The 26131-nt window shown below is 42.8% G+C and overlaps 4 protein-coding genes across 6 annotated transcripts in view; all 4 read left to right on the forward strand.

Moving 5' to 3' along the window:
• The first annotated feature begins 19 nt into the window (after window positions 1-19).
• On the forward strand, window positions 20-6985 carry LOC120896444 (protein trapped in endoderm-1-like). Of its 2 annotated transcripts, XM_040300574.1 has the most exons (5): window positions 20-90; window positions 5126-5506; window positions 5649-6016; window positions 6097-6593; window positions 6729-6985. In XM_040300574.1, exons 2-5 carry the CDS (start codon window positions 5383-5385, stop codon window positions 6904-6906), a joined length of 1167 nt encoding a protein of 388 aa, XP_040156508.1. In that variant the 5' UTR covers window positions 20-90; window positions 5126-5382; the 3' UTR covers window positions 6907-6985. The 2 variants fall into 2 exon arrangements, with proteins under 2 accessions (XP_040156508.1, XP_040156507.1); XM_040300573.1 differs by lacking the exon at window positions 20-90 and having other exon boundaries at window positions 1485-5506.
• A 2450-nt stretch (window positions 6986-9435) lies between these two features.
• LOC120895901 lies at window positions 9436-13491 on the forward strand. Its single transcript, XM_040299636.1, has 2 exons — window positions 9436-9587; window positions 9704-13491. Exon 2 carries the CDS (start codon window positions 9707-9709, stop codon window positions 13403-13405), a length of 3699 nt encoding a protein of 1232 aa, XP_040155570.1. The 5' UTR covers window positions 9436-9587; window positions 9704-9706; the 3' UTR covers window positions 13406-13491.
• Window positions 13492-14087: 596 nt separating this feature from the next.
• Window positions 14088-15944, forward strand: LOC120896894 (RAB6-interacting golgin). The gene is given in 5 exon segments (XM_040301402.1): window positions 14088-14260; window positions 14336-14679; window positions 14681-14757; window positions 14829-14969; window positions 15037-15944. Coding segments are annotated over 5 exon segments (909 nt in total). The 5' UTR covers window positions 14088-14184; the 3' UTR covers window positions 15308-15944.
• Window positions 15945-17594: 1650 nt separating this feature from the next.
• Window positions 17595-26131, forward strand: part of LOC120894686 (sodium- and chloride-dependent neutral and basic amino acid transporter B(0+)) — a 53448-nt gene continuing 44911 nt past the window's right edge. The window contains exon 1 of one of the 2 annotated variants that reach the window (XM_040297437.1): window positions 17595-18112. The gene's annotated coding sequence lies outside the window, so the exon portion shown is untranslated. The remainder of the gene's footprint in view (window positions 18113-26131) is intronic. The other variant, XM_040297445.1, reaches the window with a different exon arrangement.

Consider the following 26131-nt stretch of genomic DNA (forward strand, 5'->3'; position numbering starts at 1 on the left):
TGTGTAAAATTCCCCTAGTGATTTTTTTAAAATAATTTTAATAGTATATTTTCAGTGCAGTGGATCGGTATCGAATGTTAATAATTCGCAGTAAGTTTTGAATACTTTCACACTCTGATTCTACATTTATTGTTATTTACTATTACTAGTTGATTTGGGCCTGTTACAATGAACCATGAATTCCTAGAAACTACTAGTACTAGTCAGGAGTCATTTCCGACGGGTGTCGAAGTTGTCCGGAGTATGCCGAAATCAGAATCAAACTGGAGTCGCTGCGACAGCATCTTTGTTCTGGTCCCAACACTGACTGACTTCGGTGGACGCAGATTTCAGCTGACTCCGGACGACTTCGGACGGCTCTGGGCGACTCGGGACGATTCTTGATAATGGTGGACCTGCCTGCCGGAGTCGGAACGGAGTTGATTCCGGATTTTTTTTTTAACTTTACTCATCGCTAAACTGGTGACGAAATCATACCTGTCCTGGAACCAATCACAAGCCTGTATCGATCCTGAAGCCAATCTCGTGCCCGTACCGGCCCTTAAATTGATACTAAACCCACACCGGTCCGGAAACAGCTCTCGATTTTATTCCGGCCCTGAACTTGTACCACTACCTGTACCGGGTCCACAACGAATTGTGAACCTATATGGTTCTGGGACTGATACAGTGGGGCTGTTTCGATCCAGTAACTGATTCCACGGCACGAATAACGAATCCGACTGTATATTATTATTGTTTTATTATTACTTTCAAATATTTGGTAGTTACAACGGAAATGTAATTAAAAGTAAATTAGAACAAAAACCATAAAAATTGAATAGATAGATTTACTGTTAGAAATTCATCTTTTGCTCGGATTCATAACACAAGAAACATGGAAATCGAAACACAAAACAAATCAAACACCTAAAGGAAGATACTCCAAGTACAAGGCTCCAATTGAGTGAAAAGACAATCTAAGCGCAAAGCTAAGCTACTCGAATTCCGTCTTCTTCTGGATACATTAGGCTTATTTGGCATAATTTTGGGACACTTTTTTGACTCTTCGGGAAATGAACTTTATGTGTTTGTGTGTTTAATGTGTTTAATGTTTTGAACAAATCCAATGTAAATAGTTCATTTCGGATAAGAAAAAGTCAAGACAGTGTCCCAAAATTATGAGAATCCCTGAAAAATGAAGTGCAAATCGTTTATCGTTTTACTTGCTCACACTTACACGTACCGTAATTTGTACTTTGATTTCCGTTATTAGTTTTTTTCTTCTATGTTTTACAAGATGCAGCACGTATGTTTTACAAGTTATTTATACTTATACTTCCTACGTTGCGGCTTCATTTTCTTGCTGTATTTTCAATATACTGTAGCAGAATTTTCTATTTGTAGAAGAATGGTATCTACCGTATCCTATCTCAACCTAATTTTTAACCAAATTTACCGTAAACCTGAATTTATATAAAAGGCGATTTCACGTACTGCCTTGTCTGTAGAAACACTACATTTTTCTATTAACTTGCTCGATAGCTGCTGTATGAGATCATAAAGTTGCATTACTCCGCAGATGGCATAAAGATATGAATTCATAGTGAATCGATCGCAATTCGCTATCATTTTTAACATTATATTCAGCACCACCTGTATCTTTTGGCGACTGGTTGGATGATATGCTTAAAGACGTTCATATAAGCTCATTAATAGCGTTTGACTCTGGCGTAGGATGCTCTCAACCTGTCCGTGGTGAAGCATCTTACTATCCATCGTAAGGCCCAAATATTTCAATTTGCTAGTCCATTGGACCAGAAGACTATTAATCTGAACCCTGCTGCACTTAGTTGGAACCAAAGTCCGTATGCGTATCCGTATCCGTATGTGAGACAATCATGACCTGAGTCTTGGCCACGTTGACACGGGTTTTCTAGCTTGTAGCATACTGTACAAAGGCGCGACGGCTCACCTCTGCCAGTGATCTACCCTTCACACCAATAGCAGTATCTTCTGCGAAATACAACAGTGGACCCAGCAAACTACCCTGTGGCACACCAGCCAAAAGCAAGTGCAAGTCTTACAGCTTCGTACCCAGTGCTACTCTGACAAGTTTTTGGACTAGTCCACCGTGCCAGGCATTGTCAAATGCCTTTTCGACATCTAATATTGCGACCTCCGTGAACCTGGCCTCTCTCTTGTTGTTTTCGAAAAGCTTAAACCTTAATAACTGGTGAGTAGTAGAGTGATCAGAACGGGAGCCAAATAACTCCTCAGGAAAATGATCAAGTGTCTCCACAGTTTCCTGAAGAGACCCAAGTATCACTCTCTCCAACAGTTGCCCTAGGAAGGAAAGCAGACTGATTGGACGGTAGCTTATGGGATTCATGGGGTCTTTCCTTGGTTTGAGAATGGGTACTACCCTTGCCCACTGGCATGCTTCAGCTCAGCTCAAGACACCTGTGAAAAATATTGCTAATGAAGCAGATGGCCCTCTCTGCGAAGTGCCTTAGTAGGATGTTGAGAACCCCATGGAAACAAGGAGCCTTCACGTTCTTTACTGCCTCAGCGCTACCCTGATCCGTCCAGTCGATACTCTACCGTCTGGGAGTACCGTGTACTGCGCCTCGTCGACTAAGAATAAGCTAATAGGTATCTCGTCTTAGGGGCTAAGCATACAGTGGAATCCCTCATAATGATTTTAAACCGTTCCAATGATTCACTCGTTATGCGGGAGGCTCTTTTTCATACAATTTGTGTGAAATAATTTGTTCCAGGCCAAGAAAAGAGCAGGTATATAGAAATTATATGTATCACAACCATACGGAACACCTTCAAGTGGCAACAGTAATCCATTGATCAATTATTGCCATCTAATTTTTTGACTTCATCAGCAAGTATATCCAGAATGCATGCAAGAACACACTCATCAATATACCTCACACTTGTGACACACGCTTTTTAGGGAGGTACACTACACAATAATATCCACATCCTGCCTTCTTCCACGACGGAAGCCGAAGTGAGGCTCCCATATTAAGATAAGATTAAGATCCCATATTAATAAGAAGGAAGAAAGTAGAGCAATTAAACTAAAGACACTACCTCACTAACTCCACCTGTCGATGAGCGCAGAACTGCACTGCAAGTGTATTCGCTTTGTCATCAGGTGTAACCACGGTTTGGTTGTCAACAGGACTGACCAAGAGAGAAAAAAAAGGCTTAAGCCGCTTCCTCAATGCCTTAATCATTTTCCAGAAGGCCCTTGTGTCCATTCTTGGCATAGAGTGTCCGCCCGATAGCCGCAGTTAAACTTTTACAGGCCGCATCAACAGTTTTCAATGCAAACCCTCGCTGATGGAACTCGATATTGAACCGATCGTTTCGCGAGCAGAAGTATTTGAAACTATAATAGATCAAAGCAGCAAATAACTCAAGAGAGTGATATTTTTAAACTCTGGAACATCTGTCTAAATCATGGCTTTATCGACAAGCTCGTAATGGGTTCAAATCTCAAAGGAACACCATGCCGTGGCAGTACGCAGAACCGTTGACTATTCTGGTATTAGAATTAAACGATGTAGTTTCGAATAACATTAGCTTATTGTCACTAAAGCGTTGCGCTCTAGTTGCCTTTTGGACATACGCCGCCGGCTTGTACAAGGCCGAACGAGCATCAATTCCTTCTACCTTTTTTATTGAAGAAGTAAACAAATAATGTGGTTGGATTGGGAAATTACAACAAATGTGTGCCGCTGCTTTAAAGCAACCCCAAGCAAGCAAGCTCCTCCCGCAACAAATAATGTTGTCTGCCCGAAACACAAAGCCCCACATGCATGCTCTTTGTGAATGAAATCAAGAGCATCTCGCGCATGCTGTCCCACCAGATACTGCGCGCCGATGCGCCGTCGGCTGTGTGTTTTATTGCATCGAAGCATAACACCAGCTACTACTGGCAATGTGTATGCATTGGAGCCGCGTTCTCTCGCCTTCGTTTTCGCCCAATTCTCAAGAGCATCATCTCGTGTATCGTGAAACAAACCAAATGGTGAATCACTTCGATTCATGGCACACCACCCTACTCCGTGCAACGCGACGCAAGAGCTTCTTGAACAACGCAGTTCTGGCGTTTGTTGAAGCGACAGCGCAGAATTTTGAGCCCAGCCCAGGACTGGCTATAGTTCCACTTGGGCTCTCGAATGGAAAAGCAGGAAGGCAGGCAGCGAGGAACAACAAAACACACATCTGCATTCCGGGTGTTTGCGTTCATTTTGCCGGTAGTGTTCCTTTCAACCCCTGTCCACCACCTCACATCATCAACGCCCCCCCTCCCCCTCCCCCATCCCGATTGATGGTTCGGACGCACGCGTTTCAGTTCATTTGCTCAGCTGCCCCCGCCGCTGAAGGCTTCCATCAGTGCGCCCCAATCCATGCGCACCATACCACTCCATGCGCGCCGCGCTTCGCGCTGCTTGTGGGTAAGCGCATCTGTTCTGAACATTTCTCCACCAACGGTTTGCAACGGCGTTTGTTTGGGTGGTGGTTTCGCGCTAGCGGTTAGCGGTGGTAGTGTTCTTTGCCACACACTAGATCACCCCACCCCATCCCTCTTTGAGGACTTATCTTCCAGCCAGAACGCGCGCATATTGCCGAAGGGATGTCCGCTTAATCGCGCGCGCATCGCACACTCTCCTCGCGCGTCTCGTCGCGCTGCTCAGTCCGCCAGTGGTTCACGCCGGGTTGCGATCGTACGCTGTTATTGGTCCACGGTTTGAGTCTTCAGCGAACTACATCTCTAACGGGTGTGCCTGCCTGTGCGTCTTCGGAGGCGTTCTGTTGTGTTCATATTTATCACTCTCACTTTCGTTCCTCCCTCTGTCTGTACTCTCCCGGGGATGCTGTACGCGGGCCTGGTGCAGTTCGCGCTGGATGATCGTGGCGATCGTGTGTGACGTCGACGTGATCTTGGAGCAGCCGCATCAGGCTGGAAAGCCGTAGTGTTGTACTATCAAAAATTCGGTTCGCTTTTCGACGCCAAAACACGGTTTCGGTGTCGATGATTGCGTGCACGCTTTGCACATTGCTCGTTAATACACCGATTTTGAACCGCGTTTAATCAATTACGTTCACGCACGAAAACTAGGCCGTCGACGCTTCCGGAGTGATCACATTGCGTTAGTGAGGTTTTGCGCTGTGCAGTTGTGCTTTGTTGGGCATCATCTTAGTGTGTGAGTGTGTTTTTTGAGTGAAAAAGAGGAATCATTATGCTGCAGCAAATACATGAGCTGCCTATACAAACGTTTTGATACACGAGCCTGGAGAGAAAATACAAATATTCTACTGATCCCGTAAGACAGAAGTACCGAATCCAGTTACGGTGTAGCGTTGACCAGGCAAATCATGAGCAACTACACGGCCGACCATCTCGGCCGCAGCCCCGAAGAGGATGGGGTTTTCTGCTCCAGTGAAATATCGATCGTGGCCGCATCGAGCGCTACCTTTATCGCGGTACTTGGAACAATCGGTTTGTTTGTTGTCTATTTATATCCTAACCACTTTAACGCTATATGTGTAAAGCGGGCGCCTCTTCCCTAATAGTTGGTTCTTGTTTTCTTCCACAAACGATTCGGTTTAAAATTGCTGGGAATCGTGCCGGTGATCAACAGGAAATGTGACCACGCTGCTAGCGCTCGGCCGGAACCGAGCCGTGCGACAACGGCGCCGTCAACCGACCACCGCGTTCGTCATGTCGTTAGCCACCGCGGATCTCCTGTTCTGTGTCGCCGTCATGCCGCTCATGGCACTTCGATACGGCCGCCGAAGATGGCCCTTTGTCAGCGACAGCTTATGGTGCCGACTGTTTCCAGTGGCACTGTACGGGACGGTTGCCACCTCCGTGTTGAGCTTGGTGGCCCTGACCGTCAACCGGTATGTGCTGATAGTACATCCCGCCTGGTACGGGGCAGTCTATCGAACGGCCGGTATGGTGCCGCTTCAGCTGGCCATTTGTTGGGCCATTCCGTACGGTTTAATGGTGAGTCGGATTGAACTGCAGCCCGGTGTGCGTGCGTGTATTCCAAATGTATTCTTTAAATTGCTACTCTCGATTGCTAGGCTTTGCCACTGTTTGAACTGTGGGGTCGGCTAGGGTTCGATCGTCGAACGTTCTCTTGTACGGTGTTACCCTCGATCACTTCGACCGGGAAGTTTTCTGCCAGCCCGAAGAAGTTCATTTTCATCGTGGGATTCGCTCTGCCATTCTGTGCCATCGTTCTCTGCTACACGGCCATCATCGGTGCAGTGCGCAGGCAGCGTCGCCATATGCAGCGGTATGCGGCCAAACCAGTGGCTGCAACATCGGTTGCTTCCACGCCTGGCAGCATTGCCGCACCGAGCAACGACGATGATGAGCGGCATCTGACGCGAACAACAGCCGCTATATTCGGGTGCTTCATGCTTTGCTTTCTGCCACTTACGATCGCCAATGTGCTGCTGGAAGATGCCGAATCGGCGGGTGAGGCGGGTGATGTGCATGTGCTGGCATCGATTCTCACTTGGCACTCGGCCGTACTTAATCCCTTCATCTATGCGCTGGGGAGTCGCCATTACCGGTAAGCATCACAGAGAAGTAAAGGATTCTAATAAGTTAGTTATTATTTGTTAGTTAATGAGTTTGTTAGCTGATCAAAATCATAGGAATGAATTTTCATATTGAGTTAATGTGTGTGTAAATTTTCGCTTTATAGAAACGCTTACTGGGCTGTCTTACGCTGTGCAGATTGCAAGAGTACTAAATCGCAACGAAGAATAACATTTAGTAGACATCAATCACCTACGACGCCATGTGCAACTAAATCCACTAAGATGGGAAGCTGCACTGCTGAGAACACCGGAAGTGGAACACAAAATAATTCGGACGTATAACGAACGCCAACTCTTATCTAAAGAGCTAGATCCCATGCCATATGTAGATTAAATAAAATTGATACTTTAATTTTTATAATGTTGTCTTTGTTTGTTGTTGTTTGTTGAGTTGTGTTGATTTCTGAATTCAAACAGCTGGCTCGGTGACTGATTTCCTTGAAACAGGATCTTAGAAAGAGAAGACTTTGCATTTTTCTACTATGCTACACATCTATTGCATATTAATAATTTAGATTTCAAAAGTTTAGAGAGGCAAAATAAGCCAAATAAGACAAAGAACAACAGCACTACACAATGCAATGCCGGTGTGCCCATACACTAACCAATCTATATCCATCTCCACGGCCAGGGAGCAAGTTTCTTGGTATTATTGGACATGTTCACGAATTGATCTACAACTTATCTTAGTCGAAGATTAGCTGCATGAGGTATTTGAACTGATCTCGATTTTACCCTGACACAGGAATTGATACCATGAGGCTTTGACATTTCGAGATCTTTATTTAGCGCTAGCAGTAGTTGAGAAATTAGAAGTAGAAATCAAGCTATTATAACTTGACGTGCAATTTTATTACAATCCGAACTGCATTGAATTTCGTTTGCCTGCTAACTATTGAGTTTTTACTTCTTACTCTTCTTCAACTTTTGTCCTAATGACCTTACATGCGGTAATGCCGGCCTATAAAAGTTGGCAATAGTTATAAGTACCACGTAGCTAGACAGTTAATCCTTGCTTCGAGGAGACTATCTGGTTAGGAATCGATGCTGTCCGACCTTGTAGAAGCCGACGCATCTATCGAATGGACTCTGATTTTTGAATATGTTATTTTTAGTTGGCACGTTTTTCGATACAAAATAAAACCAGTTTTTTTCTTAACCCTGTCAATGGCAACCAAAAAACATTAGACGTGTAATGAACAGTTCTCAAAGCTATTAGATCCGTTTTGATATGGCTATGAATTGGTGAACAAATGATTTTTCATGGTTTTTTTTTTAATCCTTCCAACTTTGAATAGCTATAGCTTAAAAACGTTAGCGAGTTGAACCAATGTATGCACAGTTATGGAAACTGCATTAGTTTATTTAATTTTCTTCAGAATACTGCATCGATATTAGATAACGCATTCAAAAGTTATAAGCTTCCAAAGTCGCTGGCTACCCGTGTAGCCCGGATGCCTGGATTAGGGGTATTATAAAAATTAATTCTAAAAAACAGGTTAGTTACACTCAAAAAAATTTACTAAAAAATCCAGAGAAAGATGGCTATGGTTTACACACATATTCCAAATTTCAAGTTAATCGAATTCCTAATATCAGAAAAATAAGCAATCAAAATCGATTTGGCTACCCGTGTTGTCGGTTGCCTGGAATAGGGTTAATATACCATGGATTTTCAGCCAGCTAAACAAACGGGGTTTGTATTTAATGCTTGAATTTTCATTTCACTGTCAGCCTACTATCGAATAGTACAAATAAACAATAGATCAACTAAAAAGCGTTAGACCCGGCTCTATGAAAATATTTCTGGAACATGTGTTGCCAAATCGTAAGGACGAACTCCCAAGCACCACAGATTAAGCTTAAACGACTGGAAAATCAAATATCTGTGATTTTCGGTTGAATAAATGAAAAATCGGTAGTTTTAGGGTGGTCATCTGTGTATCGGTAGGCATATAAAAAATCGGTAGGAATTAGTGTTGGGTCATACGATTCATTTCACGACCCGACCCGGAGTCGGGTGCAAGCCAGTCGGAATCGATTCCGACCCGTGGGTGCAGCGGGTGCGCTAGGTCGGAGTCGGAATCAAATCGGACCCGCGGGTGCAATGAGTTCGGGTCGACCCGATAGATCAGTAGGTGCGAGAAAGCATAAGCGACTCCGACCCGTTGGTGCAGCGAGTTCGGGTCGGGTCGGGCCACAGTAGGTTCAGTTTGACCCGAGGGTGCAGCGAGTTCGGGTCGACCCGATAGATCATTAGGTGCGAGAAAGCATAAGCGACTCCGACCAGTTGGTGCAGCGAGTTCGGGTCGGGTCGGGCCACAGTAGGTTCAGTTTGACCCGAGGGTGCAGCGAGTTCGGGTCGACCCGATAGATCAGTAGGTGCGAGAAAGCATAAGCGACTCATATTGAACCTATCTTGATCCGACCCGACCCGAACTCGCCGCACCAACGGGTCGGAGTCGCTTATGTTTTCTCGCACGTGCTGATCTATCGGGTCGACCCGAACTCGCTGCACCCTCGGGTCAAACTGAACCTACTGAGGCCCGACCCGACCCGAACTCGTTGCACCAACGGGTCGGAGTCGCTTATGCTTTCTCGCACCTACCGGAGTCGTTGCACCCACTGAACCTACTTGTACCTTTCGGGTCGACCCGAACGACTCCGGGTCGCTTACGGATGGCTCCGACCCGATAGGTTCGGGTCGACCCGCCCATCACTACTAGGAATACAGATAAATCAGTATTTCTGGTCACTCTGGCCTTAACTTCTAACACATTTGACAGTTCTTGCTCTGGAGAAACGAATGTTTGTTTTGATCGTCCATTACAAAAAAAGAAAAAAACACAAGTGCGCATTATAACATTACTATTAACTCTATTTGCGTTTACTGAGAAATATTCATCAATTTACATCATCATCCATCGTTTCGTCATCGTTTTGTGCTGCACATTTCATCAAAGGTAAGAGTTTTTGATGAATCACTAGCATTTGCTAAACGTCCGATCAAGTGAGACCGAAGCCCGAGACCACCCAGTTTTCATACGATCGTTATTTCCAACACGTGCGTCATCTCTAGGCAATGGCAACGAAGGATGGAGTTGATTTTCAGCATCACCTTTACTACTACGTGATCGGGCTAGTTCACAATACCTACGACTACTCCATACTCTACGAAGGAAACGTAGGAAGGAATCAAGGAACGTACAAAGCATTAGACGATGTGATCTTGAAAGTCCACCCGAACCGAGAACGGGGGCACAATGAAGGACTCTACTTGTTCCAGGCGAAACAACGGATGGACGAGTCGTTAACGCTATCTATTCAGGACATGCTGCATCATAAAGTCAAGATTTCCAAGTACATAGATTCCTATGTCCAGTACAGCAAATCGGAAGCATGCAGTCGAGACGGTAAACCTACTGAAATGATATACTGGACGTCGGACGGTTTGCACTCAACTACATTGGCATTCATGGAGGAACATACCAGCAAAGAACCACATTTGAAGCTCACGATAGACACCATTGGGAAATATTCGATAAAACACTGGAAAGCTCTGCTTATGTTTGATACGGCTCAGAAACTGGCTAATCACTGCACGCTATCGAAACAAGATATGTCTAAACCGCAAACGTATCTATCCAAAGCGATGGCACAATCATTTGCTCACGAAATCATTGAGATGATGGAACCAACAGGTAAATCGGAACAAACTGAACAACCAATAGTGAAATTTCGTGAACAGTTTCTACAAGGCAGCACGCGTCTGTCGGAAAATGCAAAACAATTCCGGTTAAGTTTTATCATCGCATGTCAAATGCAACATAAAAATCCAAATACCAAATTTGACCTAAGCAGTTTAAGGACGGTCACATTTTCGACTGACGCTTTTCAAATGCAAAATCTCAATGCTGAGTCCGCTGAACTGTGTGGATTCCAGTACAATGGCTTGCAGGAAGACGAATTAAACTGGTTTTTCGAACATTTTATATTTTATGTAAATGTACCGAAAAATGAAAAAATGATCACAGCTATTAACAATCTGTTTCACAACCAATGGGACGAACAAATGTTTCACAAATACTTGATAAAGGACCGCCCAGAGACAAAAAAAGATAAAAAACTACAGCAAGTGAAAGCCTTGGTAGAGTCGATAATGAAGATGAAAGAGCTTAAAAGCAAACTAGTCATGATTCCGCCCAAAGGTATAGATTTTAAAAAGGAAAGTCTCGACAAACTGTGCACAGGAATCGAGGCGTACTTTCTGAAAGGCCCAAATGAGCTTACCATCTTATCGAGACCGAAAGTCGAATGGACGACAGCTCGGATACAATCTAAATATGAAAAACATACAGTAGTTGCTAGTAATGCAATGGAAATGAAATATTTGCTTGACACACTGAACCGTATTAAGAATGTTGAGTTCGGAGACTGCCTTATAAGTGGAGAAGTAAAATATATCTTACTTTTGCATGCACCCGGCATTGCTGAAATAGATTCGAAAACGATACTCGAATTAGTACCGAATGTAAAATTGATACTGATTGTTGAAGGTAACACTGTTGAAACGTCGTTATCCTCGCCTTTCATAACAGATGATGTTGTGCTTGACGATGTGATTGTAAATTATGAACACCTTGAGTTGAAACGTGTAAGTTTTGACGCGAAGGATATGACTCTTTCCAACTGTATAAGGAAAGAATCCATTGATAGTAGTGAGAAGCTGGCGGAATTGAGTACACTTAAAAATATCGTAGTTAAATCGGATTTTTATGAACATAACGAGCAAAACTACATCGAGCGGAGTCTGATAGGAGATGGGGGAAAGATTGTGACCCACAGCGAGCTGATCCTCAATGAAGGCTGTGCTGTATCTATTATTTGTGACACAGCTGGTCAAGGAAAGACCATTGAGCTATTACGGATCGCTAAAATAGCGCACGATATTGAGAGTAGAATATGTCTGTACATAAGAGCGAAAACAATAGCCAAGAGTGTTGTTATCCAAGCTGAACAATCGTCTTCACTCGAAGGATTGCAATTACTGCAAACATTGTTATACATTACACCGCAAAGCGCTTTGATTGACGACATCGTCAATCAATGCTTAGCTACAGCCCAAGTATGCGTTTTGGTCGATGGGTTTGATGAGATAGTGGAGACGTATCAAACACTAGTCATCAAATTTTTGCAAAAGATTCTGCAATGCCAATCCTGTTTGTTGATCCTAGCTACAAGAAATGAATCGGTTCCAATTTTACTAAAAGCTTTCAAGAACGCTTCCTACTATAATTTGGCAACGTTTCCGTACGAAAAATATTTTAAACAACTTTGGCTTAGTGATGCAAACCCTGACATGATCTCTCCGGAAGTACAACGAAATGTAGACATTTTTATTTCCAATTTTGATCAACTATTGAAAGGTGTCGGATGCAAATCATTCCTAGAAGTGCCTCAGCTGTGCAAAATCATGGGTATTATATATCAAGACCGCATTCGGAAGCCCAACATTCAGTGGCATACAAATTATGAAATTGGCTCCATCTACAATACTTTTCTGCAAAGTCAGTTTGAGAATACAGTGCGCGGAAAGTTTGATGAAATGGACAAGCTACACGTGCTGGCTAAAGAACTGATACAAAAAGAATTTTACGCGAAACATTCACAGCTGGCGTGCGAGCTTGAATATAATTGTTGCAATAATCCCAAGCAGTACGAGCATATGGCACATTTTGGATTAATAATGATTCAGTTCGATGCTTCGGAGTGTGTCGACTTTATGCATCGCACGGTGATGGAATATTTTCTGGTGCGGAATTGCTTATTAGATGATGTCGATAGAGAAATGTTTTTTAACTTTCTTCGGCGCTATTTCTGCGTCTCGCGGGCAAACATTGCGGATAAGTTTATTGACTTTTTCCTGCACGATTTGAAATGTCTTACGTCGCACAAAAAGCACATTATTAGCTCATACCTTTACAGCAGCTCTAATATACTTGCAACGTGCATCAGAATGGCGTTAAACAATGCCACTTTCAATACGTTGCGGATGCTGCTGTCGGTCGCTCCTAAGGAGTTGCTCCGAAGCGTACATTTCCGCTTTGGAGGTACCAACAATCCGCAAGGCAATCAATTCGACGAGAAGAATGAAATCAATCTAAAACGGCTCGGGGAAAGGCAGACGATTCTGTTGCTAGAGACGCTTAAAGAATGCGACGATGAATACGATGATGCTGATAATGAGAGTGATGATGAGAATGAGGACCGGAGCATACTGCAACGCATGTTATTTGAAACCAACCCTGACGAAGAAGATACACTGGAGGTAGCTCTAAGAAAACCGTTCCCGGAGGTATTCGATTGGTTTGTAGCGTACTGCACGGAACATTTCAGCTTGGATATTCAGCGCTACCTAACTGCGCGAATTCCAAGATATGCGCGAACAATTATCAGACACTGTTATGCGGAGAATAAGGAAAAGATTATTGATAAGCTTATACAGCTGTGTGCAGCCACACTTCGCAGAGACTTCGTTCGAGATTGCTTTCAAAGTTTCGATTTACTTGGGGAACTTATTAACAGTATTGAAAGTGTACCGCAAGGGAAACAATTTAAGGAAGCTGATCGTTTAGATTTAACACAGAAAATTATCTCATTGCTGGATTTATATCAGGATAATGAAACGCTGCTTCTATTTAAAGAACAGTCCAAACAACGAGTCGAACGCTTACAAAATGAGGCAATAAGATCATGCATTAATCAATGGATTGATAAATAATCTATTGAGCCTTTATATTTTTTTCTTATTTATTATTTATATATGCAACAATCGTCAAATAAAAGCATATGAGTTTTTATATCTAACATCATAAAAATATAATAAAATTATTTATGAAACGACTTTCTGGCAAATGATGACAAGCGATCCATTACTGCAAAAACAAAACCAAATTAATTCGTTAAGCTTTCCACAAAACCTTTCGTTGATGTTTACTGTTAAATTAAAATTAATTAATCTTTATAAGTTCTGCTATTACTTTGTAGTTGAACACTTAGATATACAGTGCTAATTTAGCACCTGATATTCAATAAAATTACCAAACACAATACTATTTCATGCTTCCAAAATGTAGTGTTAGTATGTGTATTACACGGTCCAAATCGGATCGTCGTTTAGTGAAAAATCGTACTGCTAGAAAGAAACACATTTTGGAATATCCATTTACATTGTACTAGAACAGTAGCACATTTTTTTAATATTTTAATTTTGACTGACAAATTTATTAACTGATAAGCTTTAACTATTCTCTCAGCTATAGCAAAAAATAGTGATAAACTAATAATTTTAATATCAATATTACCAGTCAATTTAAATTTCACATGATCAAGCGTTGCACGTCACTCAAGATCTGTACAGCGCATTTTACTATATACATCTTGGCTACTGAAACGCTTGACCACTTGTGCAAGCCATTTCTGACAGCGTCTACGTAAACAAACTTCGAGTAGGAGCCTGAAGAACAAAAAAACTGTTGCTTTTACGGAATTTTTACAAAAATGTCTAAACAATTTGTTGGTTTCTCTGACGATGACATCTTCAAGATCACGCGACAAACAAGCAGCAAAGAAAAGGGTAAATATACGCCATGTCTGCAGCCGCTTTTTCAGCAGTGATTCAGATTCTTCATATGGGGCTCTCTCGTTGCAGCAAAGGAACTGTCGCGACCGCATAGCAGACACCCCAAAGCACCGCCAGGCGCGGTGAAATTTGTTCCGCCGCCTACCATCGTAGATAATGGCAATCTTAGCACAGTCAGTTGTGTCGACTCCAGCATTTACCCACAGCACCCTATTCAACAAGCCGTCGCCTTTAAACCACTCCCTCAAATGATAAATGCTCCGGAGGATGAGTCAATCCTAGTGCTTCCAAATCAGCCAGTAAAAAGTCGGTCATTCGAACCAACTGTTGCTAGCACTATGCTAGGCGCCACCGGCATGCGGACCAATGTAAATGAGGTGCTAACTCCCTTCAAAGGTATGTCGCTCAAGGATTTTTGAACAGCAGCGAAAACTGATGGAAGAACAGAACAGACAGAAGCGGGATATTCTCCATAAAGCAATAGAGCAACAGTAAGGAACGGCAGTTTTGTTATGAAATGGTGCAATTTTTAATTAAATGGGTCTCTGTTCCGTTCTTTCAGTGCTCAGAAAACAGCAGCGGAGGCGAACAAAATTCAGGAGATAAAATCAGAGCTAACCCGGCTGGACTCCGAGCTGGCATCGGATGTGGCGATTTTACGGAAACAAATTGATGCGGCAAGCCTACACTTTTCAAACGTTGAGTAAGTGTATTCGTCTCACCATGTAAGGTCGTACTACTTCCTAGCTAACGGGTTTTCCCTATTCCAGGAAAAATTATCTCACTATAGAAAATCTATTTCTGAAAGCTAAGGTGGAGCTGCATCAAGCGCTGGAGAAGAAAGAAATGCTTACCGAACATTTGTGTGCAATCATTTCCCACAACGAGGAACGAAAGGCAAGGCGTTTATCCGAGCTGATGGAAAAGGTAGGCATTTCTGTGACCGATGATTTAGATGACACAATCAATGGAAATAGCTCCTGTGCGGCGGACGCCTCTACCGGACCCGGACAGGACGGCAATCAATCGACACAAAATTAAACCCCTGTTGCTGGTGTTTTCGACGGTGTGATACGGCTTACTAAAGTAGAGATACACATGACAAACACATAACCAAATCTGATTAACAAAACTCAATCTCGTAACATTGGTCCTACATCTGGACTGTGTATTAGTACTTCCGAGACAATATTATATTCACGAACCGGGGTAACCTCTTGCCTTTAATGCATTTTTAACCATTTTACACTTTTACTGTACGATTTTAGCCACTGTTTCTCAAATTGCAACATGGAGACGATAAACAACACACAAAAGCAATGTTAGACTCTAAGATTGTTCAGTACTCACGAGCGCACACTAAAGTATTTGTAGGATATTGCAATTTTTGAAAAAAACATGGCAAGAATGCGTCGCTATTCTGAGCAGACAATAAAAAATATTATAAATATTTTCTACACCACTTTTACACTACAAGAGAATGGTTTTCGTTTTCTACAGAAGAGAAGATATTATCGTTGATAGGAAAGGAAGAAATTCGTGCAAATTACACAGCAGTATATCGCATGGTAAGCTGATATATGATGTTTCGATCCAAAAGAATCTCTATTTATGATGTTATTTAAATGGTCTGCTTTTGTAACTCTTTTTATACGAATACATGTTGTCATTAAAAATATGTTTTTTTTCTTCTGTTGATTGATTTTTTTCCATACATCCATACGCTTTGATTTTAACTCCTCTCGTTAAGCTAAGAGAGCTCCGCGTGCATTCAATAGAGTTATTCGCTGCAATCCCTCTGGTCGACAATCGTGCGAAAAGAAAACACTGATATCGATGTTTACTAACGTATCCTAGAGACGGACAGAAAACTGGAACGTGCAATCATCGCAATGCAGAAAATCTTAGCGAATGAGCGAAAGCAAAATTGAAAGTGAACCATTCCAGCAACATCTCCCCTCTCTAATGCTGTTTGATGCGGCAGGGAAGCGTCTGCAGGAATTGGCAAAATGCACCTAATGAGCGACTGATGACGGGCTGCTACGGGAATCGGTCTAGGCTCCGGCCAGTTTGAGCTACTTTGGCGAATTGTTGTAACTCTTTCTCGAGTATCGCTACCATTACGGGACCAGCATTTCGGACCCGGACCAGTCGTGTACGACCTGGTAAGTAGTAGAGCATTACTTGTACTACCAGTTTTGCCACCGACAAATCACCTCCGCTCAACCGGGGGTGACATGCGACGCCGACATCATTAAAACTGCATTCGATCGAGAATGAGAGTTGCTGTGAGCGTCTGTATTAGCTGCGTGTAAGTTTGATAGTTGAAATGAGGATCGAGGAAGCGGTTCGATGAGTGATTAATTGCGTAAAGTTTTTACGACTAGATGTGTGCAATTATCGTTGTTTTGGTGCAGTTTTCATGAAACTCTTATCATAAATTATTTTTCTGGTAAATTATACATCATATAATGCTTATTTTTTCGGAAACAAACATCTCGTTACATTATATTTACACGGACTTATTTCAATTTAATTTGAAAATGGCCAATTTGGTAATCGGCCTTTTAAATTGTTATTTAAATATGCACCGCTTCGGGAAAAGACTTCAACCGTTCAAGTTCAAATCAGCTGCATTCATCGATGCATTCGCTCTCGCTCTCTTCTCTCTCGCACACGTTGAGAGTGCTCTTTGGTAAATGCAAGCTTTTGTACTATGGGACATTGGCGATAGAAAAGCGTTAAAATGTTTTTAAAAATTGTGAAGCCCTGATCTACACGCAGTTAAAACGCATTAAAACATATTACAAGTAACTGATAGCAGCTTATTCCAAAATATAGTTTGTTCTCACTAAAAAAATATTCCAAAAAATGCATCAACAAATTCTAACCATTGTGCTGAATTTAATGTTTGTCGGGTGCAACGAGGCGCTGTGCAACGATCGCTAACAAATCTTGAATTTATATGTTAAAATCTTTTTTGAAACTTTTTTTTGTTGAATAGTAAAATAAGTATTGTACTGAAATGCATGCGATATTTTTTAAACTACTTCATTTCATAACATCGCGTTTTTTATACTAAGAAAAAGAAATAGGTTAAAAAAATATTATTATTAAAAATAAGAAATTATAATAAAATATATGATCCCCGTTCATTTTTAACTTTTCCTTTAAACCCCCTTTTTATGTGAATATTTTTTTTAATGATACATAACAATTATTTTACTAGCAATATTTTTCCATGCTCAGTTTCAAACGGCCCATTGTTCAACGCTCGTTTACGGGAGAGAAACAACCTGCGCGTGCGATCCTCAACCGTGTGGCGCTGGCCGAGCACTTTCGTTTGTTTCGCGTGCCTTGTCGGTTGTGTCTGTTCGTCCGGCTGCGGTGCGTGTCCTTCGCAGGTGCCGGAATCTGTAACGAAAATCAAAACAATTATCCAAAGTATTCTTTAAAAAAACCCAGACCTGTAAGTGAATGTTCTTCGTCAGTTTTACCATACAAGTGTTGCAATATTTTCGTACACAATCATTCACACCTCGACACAGTGCAGCGGTGCAACAGTTAAAGGATGCTTGTACAACGATTTTGAGTGCAGTTTTGTTTTTAACGCTATATTGTGCAGTTCCGTTTTTCGTTCTATCGTTTGTCGTTGGTGCTTTTCCTTTTGTTTCGTCGTTTCCTTTGCGTGCGTGTGGTTTGCAAACGTATCGTTCTTAGGTGCCCAAGTGTTTAAAAAGTGTGAGAAAAATCGTTCGCAATCCAAAACGTGCTCCGCGTGCCGCGCTTATCGCAGGTGTGTTTGTGGTTCGCTCTGTCGTAACGATGCCTTTCCAGCGTCAAGTGGTAGGTTTTATTTCTTCTAACTGCGGCAACTTCTAGCGGCCAGGCACGGTGTTTGCTGCTCGCTCGGTGGCTCTTTTGTTGTTTTCTGTATGCGACCTATGGCTGTCCGCACTTCAACAGGTACCCCCGCGAAGTCGTATCGGACGGCCGCAGCAGTAACAACGGCATAGAACACTATTTTTACGATAATTGCGTGCCTCTTTGCGGGTTGTTGTTTTTTTTTTTGCTGTTACTGCTTCTCCTGTTGGTGGATAACAAGCCAACGGATCAGGAGGCTTTATGCCCCAATGACAACTGGCCGAGGAGATTCACAAGTGACGAAACCATTCCTCGCCGTACCTCAAAATATCTCCAAGTGGGCCATGACGGTGGCTGGATCGGTTGTAAAAAAAAGTCAGTGCAGCTGTTCAAACAACGCCACGAAACAGAGTACTTCATGTGTGTCCCAAGCGCACAAAGTTTAGTATTTTACTTTCAACCAGTTTTGTTTTCAAAAAAGTCTAATCGTATAAATGCCGATGTGTCGAGTGAAAATATGTATCCAATGCGTTAAAGCTATCCTTCCTATGCGTAAATGACCGATAAGACAGTAGGGAAAAAACGTGCCAATTTCAAAACCACTCATCCTAGCTTGTGCTAGTGATGCTCAAAGTGCCTTGAATAATCATCATCATCATCAATACCATCATTATCGTCACCATTTTAAAATACCGCAAAACAGAAATGTGTTAGAAGTGGTTACATCGAATCGGAACATCCGTCACCATTGGGCTCTTTTGTGAGTGTGTATCACTAACAACACCACCACACTCTCCTGCCACCGTCGTGGTATTATCGGTGGAAGTGTGTGCGAGTTTGGAAATACGAGGCTGCGGTTTAAACGGCGGATGTGTCTTACGATGTGGAAAAAAACACCTCAGTTTCTTCATCTCTTAGTGCCCCATATCTCCCAACCGAGCGGACGGGGGGAGGGAGGGGGGGGGGAGGTCCGTAACGAGGCCCTCCAAATGTGTGGCAAAGTGATTGAAAGCAAGAGCCTCTAGTTTGTGTCTAATGAACCGCAGTGCGACTCGTTTCGATCAGCGTTTGACAGTTTGGCGGGGCCAAATGCGTGACGAGTGATCTGAAACTACACTACCGAAGCAATCCGATCGATCGATGGCAGTTCACTGCAGGTGACGGAATGATTGAGTTACAAGAGTGTGTGTGTATGTGTGTATTATGGTAAACGTACGGGAGGGTTGGTCATTTGTTTGTGCAATTGCTGCAGTTGTTTGCTACCGTACAGGGAAAATCAATGATCCTGTAAAAGTTTACACGCAGCCTGTAAATGTGGCAATCAAACGAACGTGTCATGATGATCATTGGACGGTGGCTTAATCTCAGTACCTCATGCAGCAGAAGTAGAAATCGACTACAGACGGTGGATGGAAGGTAAATATTTAAGTTTTTAAGCATGTAGTATGTGCCAACTGCCAATTTTTGAAAACAATTATGTTAAATGCACCGTAGAATGTTTACTTACGCAGGGCATTTTCATCTCATTGAATGTGTAGTTAAAAATCAAATGTTTATTTTATGTTATCGCTTTTAAACAAAATTATTGATTTAAAGATATTTTGAGCGACCTACATCTTTCCTGCGATACATGCGACCTGCTCCCTTCACTCCTTCATATAAATTTGATACCTTTTATTCGTTAAACCTGTATAGTATGAATGAGTTGTCAAGCCAGTTCTTGGGGTCCTGTTCTTGATCGAACAAAACGCTTCCCAAGTGAAAGGAATCGATGCAAGGTTAGTATTAAGAAATGTTTACTGAAGGACTTCCTGATCGATTTCGGAAGCCATGCCCGTTACTGTGAAGGAGTATGATTCGAAATTATCCATAGGGTCCTTTTGCGATTCAATGCCTGTTTCACGTGATCGATCTGCGCTATGATTCCTGACTCCAGATGATAGAGGCTTTCCTGTCCAGCATTTTTTACAGTGTGGTATGATCATTCAAACCAACAACGATTATGGACTCCATAAGTAGGTTTCTCCATGTTCTTAAAATCTTTTGAAACATAAACACAGTTTCACACTGTTCTTATGATGTTTATACCTTGTTTGCAAGACGAAGATTATCTGTTTTATTTTTAATACCATAAAACATACAAAAAATGTAAATGTGATTTTGACATCTTTTTTTAAAAAAAAGCCTTGAGCTTTACTTGGAAAGGGGACCAAATTTATAATACCCTTCCGAGAAGATCACATATCAAACAGCAAGGAAACGAAACGGTCGACAGTGCATTGTTAATAATGATACCAAAATAAGAACGCAAGAAACCAACACAAAACTCAACCCAACCAATCATTTTATATGTTTGAACTTTTTTTCTCCTGTTCTACTTCTCCTTGAATTCCACGTAGGATTTATTCATGATTAAGGGAATTGCCGAACACAGACACACACAAACACAAAAAGTACAAACTAACACGCTAGGAAGCTGTGTTTAAATCCAAGGTAAAAACAGTATCATCCTTGAACCGGTTTGGTTTTTACTTGTTTTCCTAACACGGGCGAAAAGCATTGCATCCCTTAAGGAACCCTTTTATCGTCGTAATAAGATTACGTCCTTCCTGCAGCCGTTTTGTTGAGTTCGTTAGGCAGGTACGATGGGCAGGTTTGCTCCAAAGAATTGGGGGAAATCCAAATTTGTGGGCATTTATTGAAGATGTTTTGGTCATCTTTGGGTAAAAAATGGTTTGACAGTCACTTTAAGTCTCTGGTTGGATCACAAACATTCTTAACCTGACTGAGTTATTTTGTTGTTATTGTTATGGCATGTAACTTTGGCACCTTTTTCCTGGTGCAGTCAGCCAAATGTGACCTAAACCAAATGTTACAGTCTGTACCTATCGGACGTAATTGTACCTCGTCTTCAAACAGTACAAAGTGCAAAAAGTGGTAGAAACTTGAACAAAATCCTCTTCGAACAGGAAATGAACCCGGTCAGCAGGTGATCGTCGCTGTTACCTGCCTGCAAGAAGAAGCCCTTGGCTTTCTTTCCTTTTCTTGATGGCCGGTTTGCCCTCCGAGTGTCGGTACCGGTCATCCAAGGAGCTACACAAGGGGCTTTCTGTATTCGGGCGCAGAACTCGGTTGCATTTATGCTTTGTCTGCTAGTAAAGCCAGTCTGCCCAGAATGAGCTTCCCGGTTTTGGGCGTTTTTTCGAGCCTCTTCTCTTCGTTGTGATCGCATCTCACTTCCTCTACCGGGCGCCATCTCTCACCATGTGGCGGTGTGGGTTGCGATGCGTGAACGCCTCAAGTAATTATGAATTATTCACCAGTGTTCGGGTGAATCGTTCTGAGGCGATGTGTTTTTTCCACCCTTCTTTTAATACGATACCTCAGCCCTGGCACAAGTTCCGACTCAGTTACTTTCCTAAACGAAAGACACTGCACGAACAGTCTTTGGAGAGTCCATGTGAGAAGTCGTCCATTGCTGGCGACGGCGAGGGAATTTGTAGCAGCCAGAATGACACATTTAAAAAGAAAAAGGGGAATCGCCGTACACCGGGGCCGTTGAATGTTTGGCAAAGGTAAATACGATGACGATCACGAAGCCGCCAACAACGAGCACGATTCAGAACCACTGCCTTCGCCGGGATAGTTCAGGGCGAGGCAAATCGAGAACGGACGCACATTGGTTTGCTTCCGGCATAACAATTCAACCCCCGCACGCACGCACACTCTCTGGTGCGTACAGGTGCATTAGAGGCCGGAAATGCCCTTACCATCCCAAGGGCTCCACATTCTCTGGTGTGCAGTGTTCGGGGGCGGTTCGTTAAGGGTTCATGTGCGAGACGTTAAATTCAATAAAAATCAACATTGATTTTGTATCATTCCTATGTTCCGTTCTCACCTGTGCCGAAGGTCACTACCAGAACGGCAATTTGACATTTGGGGTCAGGTCGCATCAGTTTTTTCAATTGTGGAATCAGAATGGGAACTCTCCCATTCTGGTGGCTCCGATGACAATCCAATTTAGAACCTTTTTCGAACCATACCCATTTCGGTAGCTGTTACGGTTGAACACCCAGCTGACTGACTGGTTCATTGGGTTCATAGCGATAGTAGATGGTGCATAGGGAATCGCTTTGCGTGTTTCTGTTCATATTTTATATGCGTATCGATCGAACGAGGCATTTTTGTACCATTTTTCACAATAACGTAAATAATTTAGATTTTATAGAGAAATCGATGCTCTTTGTGTACATATATGTAAAAACCCTTTGGTGATCCTTCAAACAGTGTCAACGCAATAAACAGGTCCGTAATCTGATCGTTTTAAAGAAAATTTTGTTATTCATTGTTCCCCTTGTGTTTTAAAATCATTCAAATCTATTTAGTTTGAAAATCAAATGAAATATTCAATCGGCTTGAACAATGAAACTTTAGAAAGGTTCGAGATTGCACAAGCTTTTGTTCTACCTACTGCAACTATAGGAAAAAGGAACGAAGCTGAACAACCGGAGAAAGTTCATACGATTAAAACAGAAAATTTTTCTTCTCTCACCGTATTGTTTGCAAAGAAAATAAACGCAAAAGAAGGGTCGCACATGTGTTTTTTGAGGACACAAAAGAAAAGAACCCCGCGGGAAGGATAGCATTAAATAAGTTGGTCTCGCACATGGTGTGCATAGTTGAGTGGTTTAATTGGAACGAGAAGCCCGTCATGTGCGACTGCCAGCCAGCCAAACAAAACGCAACGGTTTTTGTCCGTTGCCGTCCCTATTTCCTGGGCATCCTTGCGGGATGATCCTTTACCGATCAATTACGCCGAGGCTTACCTAGTGAGGCGATTAAATGTGTGACTGTTTTTTTTTTAATTCACTCTGGATCATCTTTCATCGCTGGTGGTGGTTTGGATGACATGGAAGCTTTGCAGGGCTTAGTGTAATTGTCTGGGGTCTATTGTCCATAACTCTACTGATTGGTTCATTGAGATTGCACCAGATTTCGTAAAATCCGGCATCACAAAAACAGGGTGAACTTGTTTGTTCTATCAAGCAATTATTTTGATTGGAAATCAATCATTTTCTCTTGATTGTAAAGGATAGAAGAAAAAACAAGATTCTTAACGGTAGGAAGCCGCTAAACGTGTGTTCATTAGTACATCTTTAGACGCATATCGAATTACACGGTCTGAATAGGAAGAAGTGGCCAAACATTCACCACCACCACACGGTATAAACCCTCAACTTTGCTACGGTCATCATACTTATAAACCAATTAATTCCCAGCTGACGATGAGCTGCGGTTTGGCGCGAGGAAACGCTTGTGTTACTGATGGTGGGTACGCGACCGGACCGTCCCCTCCCCGTCCGAGCTAACCACCGGAACGAAGATGAGCCTCCGCAAAAGCCGTCCGTCGAAGCGTGTACTTCACCTGAACGGGGGGCAAGCTTTACGCGGACGACCGCGGGGTCCATCTATCTGGGTATGAGACGGCAGAAAGAAGCAATCGAATGGCTAAAAATGGTCCTTCCCTCCTTCCCTTCTCATTACAAGCGAGCAGTCGCAAGTTCACGGACCCCCGTTTCTGCCCATTTTTGTGGCCGTTGTCCCATCCGAAGGTTCTTGTGTCGCGGTCCGCTGTGGATGAGTCAATCGGAAGACGCACGTTAGTGAATTGAATGTTAATTGTTTGCGGCTTTGTGACGCGGGATGCCATTAACATACAACGCAGGACGTCATCCCAACGTGCATCGAGTGCAATTTATGTCATGTGACAAACGTCCGCGATCACAACATGATCTACTTTTTCCCCTTCCTCGAGTGGGAGATCGTATCACGTTTTCAGGTTGATTCAGCCGGGCGAATGGCGGACGTTCTCGAGAAGGGCCAGTCCATGGTGATAACGCAGATAATGCAGGTGATAATGCAAAAACGATAAAATATGCATCTCAGTTTATTGGGCTGTAAATACTTCTCATCAAGCAAATCGACTGAACGATTCATCGCGTTCACGGATCGGGAGGTTCGTTGACGATCGATCGGTGGCAGGAAGGTTACTTGCAATTACCCCTTCAGCATTCACCAAACGTGGGCCTAAACGAGCGCGGAAAAGCGGCATAAGTGAGGTGTTGTGTTCGTGGTTCTTCCTTGCGGAAATGTTACCCGAGCCGCACCGCACCTATATTCGCACCCTGCTCCTTCCGGTTATGTGTATGTGGGTCTCCGACCTCCAATCCACTAACGATGATTCCCCAACATCGTCGCTTTTGTGAGGTGAATAAATTAGTGACCGAAACCCGTCCGCCCTCTACCCAAACGTGAGCAACAGTATAAATGTGGTGGAAAAGTACACTTCCCGTCGGTGTATTGGTTTGGCATCATCGGTTTGCCCCGCGCAGTCTGTCTGTGGTCGCAAATCGACACGATGCACACGCGGATAATTGTTGATTTACCGCCAGCCACACCAAATGCCGGTGATTTATTGCCACGCGGAACGGTTAATCGTTTGATTATAGCAAAAGTGATTGGTTCGTTTCCGAGCTGACCCGTGCTAGTTTTTCCCATGAACCGTGCCGTGCTTTGCTGGGTGGCGGGCGAATGTGAATCTATTCCTGAGGATGGCCCGTTCACCGTACGCGAACTAGCGCGAAGGTCGGAGCAGGAAAACAAAATCTAGGTTTGACGCGGCTAAAATTGGTACCAGCGCGTTGGACTTTTTGGAGCAGTAAGCTTCATCCCGTAAGACCCAAAGAAGTTGAGGCTAGTTGAGAGATATAATATTAGCTTTTCCAGTTGCACCACAAACGGCTTACGTAAGATGCTGAAGCTGAAATCCGACCGGGAAGCTAAGATGTTCGGTTTGTAATCATAAGGTAAGATTTCTTTGGAGATTTTCTTAATTATATCCCCGTAAGCCACGGTACAGAGGAGCTATTCATCTTTTATTATGCAGTGATGCTCTCAACAAAGCTTGAGAAATCGACCAGAATAGTTTCATCCTTCTGCTATAGGATTTTGTTGATGTAATCGATCGCTACAGGTTATTAAAATATGTTAATGTATATCGATAACAACAATGCTCTTACGCCGTTGTGCTAATCAGTCGATAAAAAAAACCTTACGAACTTCCTGCAGCACTGAAGTTTAATTAAGAAACTTTCGTTAAGGCCACATTGCCTACGACGACCTTCATCTCGGCTCCACGATAAGCGGACACGTGCCAACACGTTGGATAACGAACTGGGCTAGAATGTGTGCAAGAATTTCCATAAATCTTTACCAATCTTATTGGAAGATGACCACCTATCTGCATTGGTCATGCGTGTACTCCGCCCTCGGGATGCCTACAGACGAAGTTTTTAATAAACTTTCCCAAAGAAATCCGACGCGTGTCCACGTACCTACGACGTAATCGGCAAAGTTGTAGCAGGGAGCCCCTCCCCTACCTCGCTTCAAGAATGTGCGCAGGGGATGCTGATGGGATCCGCGACAGCATTTAGCCCTCCGATGATGTGTATGTGCGATGGTGTGAGAGTTGTTAATTTGTTTTCAGCATAAATCAATTGTGAAGAAGTTTGGCTGAAGGGCGCGTGGAAGTACTAAGCGGTTGGAGGGAGTCGGGTTGGTGGTTGATTTCTGTGTTGTGCTTGTGTGAAGGTGCGATCGCAAGATGCTTCAGCAGAAATCAAACATAATTTTCTATCTTAACACTGTCTGTTGTTTCGCATGTGGCCTTTTCAAAATCTGTATTCTAAGCATCAAGATTATTTATTACTTGAAGTGTGAACAATTGTAATTAATTTAAAGCTTTAAGCTTTAATTAATTTCCCCTTTTCAAAATCTGTATTCTAAGCATCAAGTCAGATTATTTGTAACTTAAAGTGTTAACAATTGTAATTAATTTAAAGCTTTTAGCTTTAATTAATTTCCTAATGAAATTTATGCTTTTGAAGCAATTTAAAAATAAAAAAAATGCTCAAACATTAGCTGATGTAATAGTAGAAATTA

This window comes from Anopheles arabiensis, chromosome 2 (assembly GCF_016920715.1).
Source record: "Anopheles arabiensis isolate DONGOLA chromosome 2, AaraD3, whole genome shotgun sequence".
Classification (NCBI taxonomy): Eukaryota; Metazoa; Arthropoda; class Insecta; order Diptera; family Culicidae; genus Anopheles; species Anopheles arabiensis.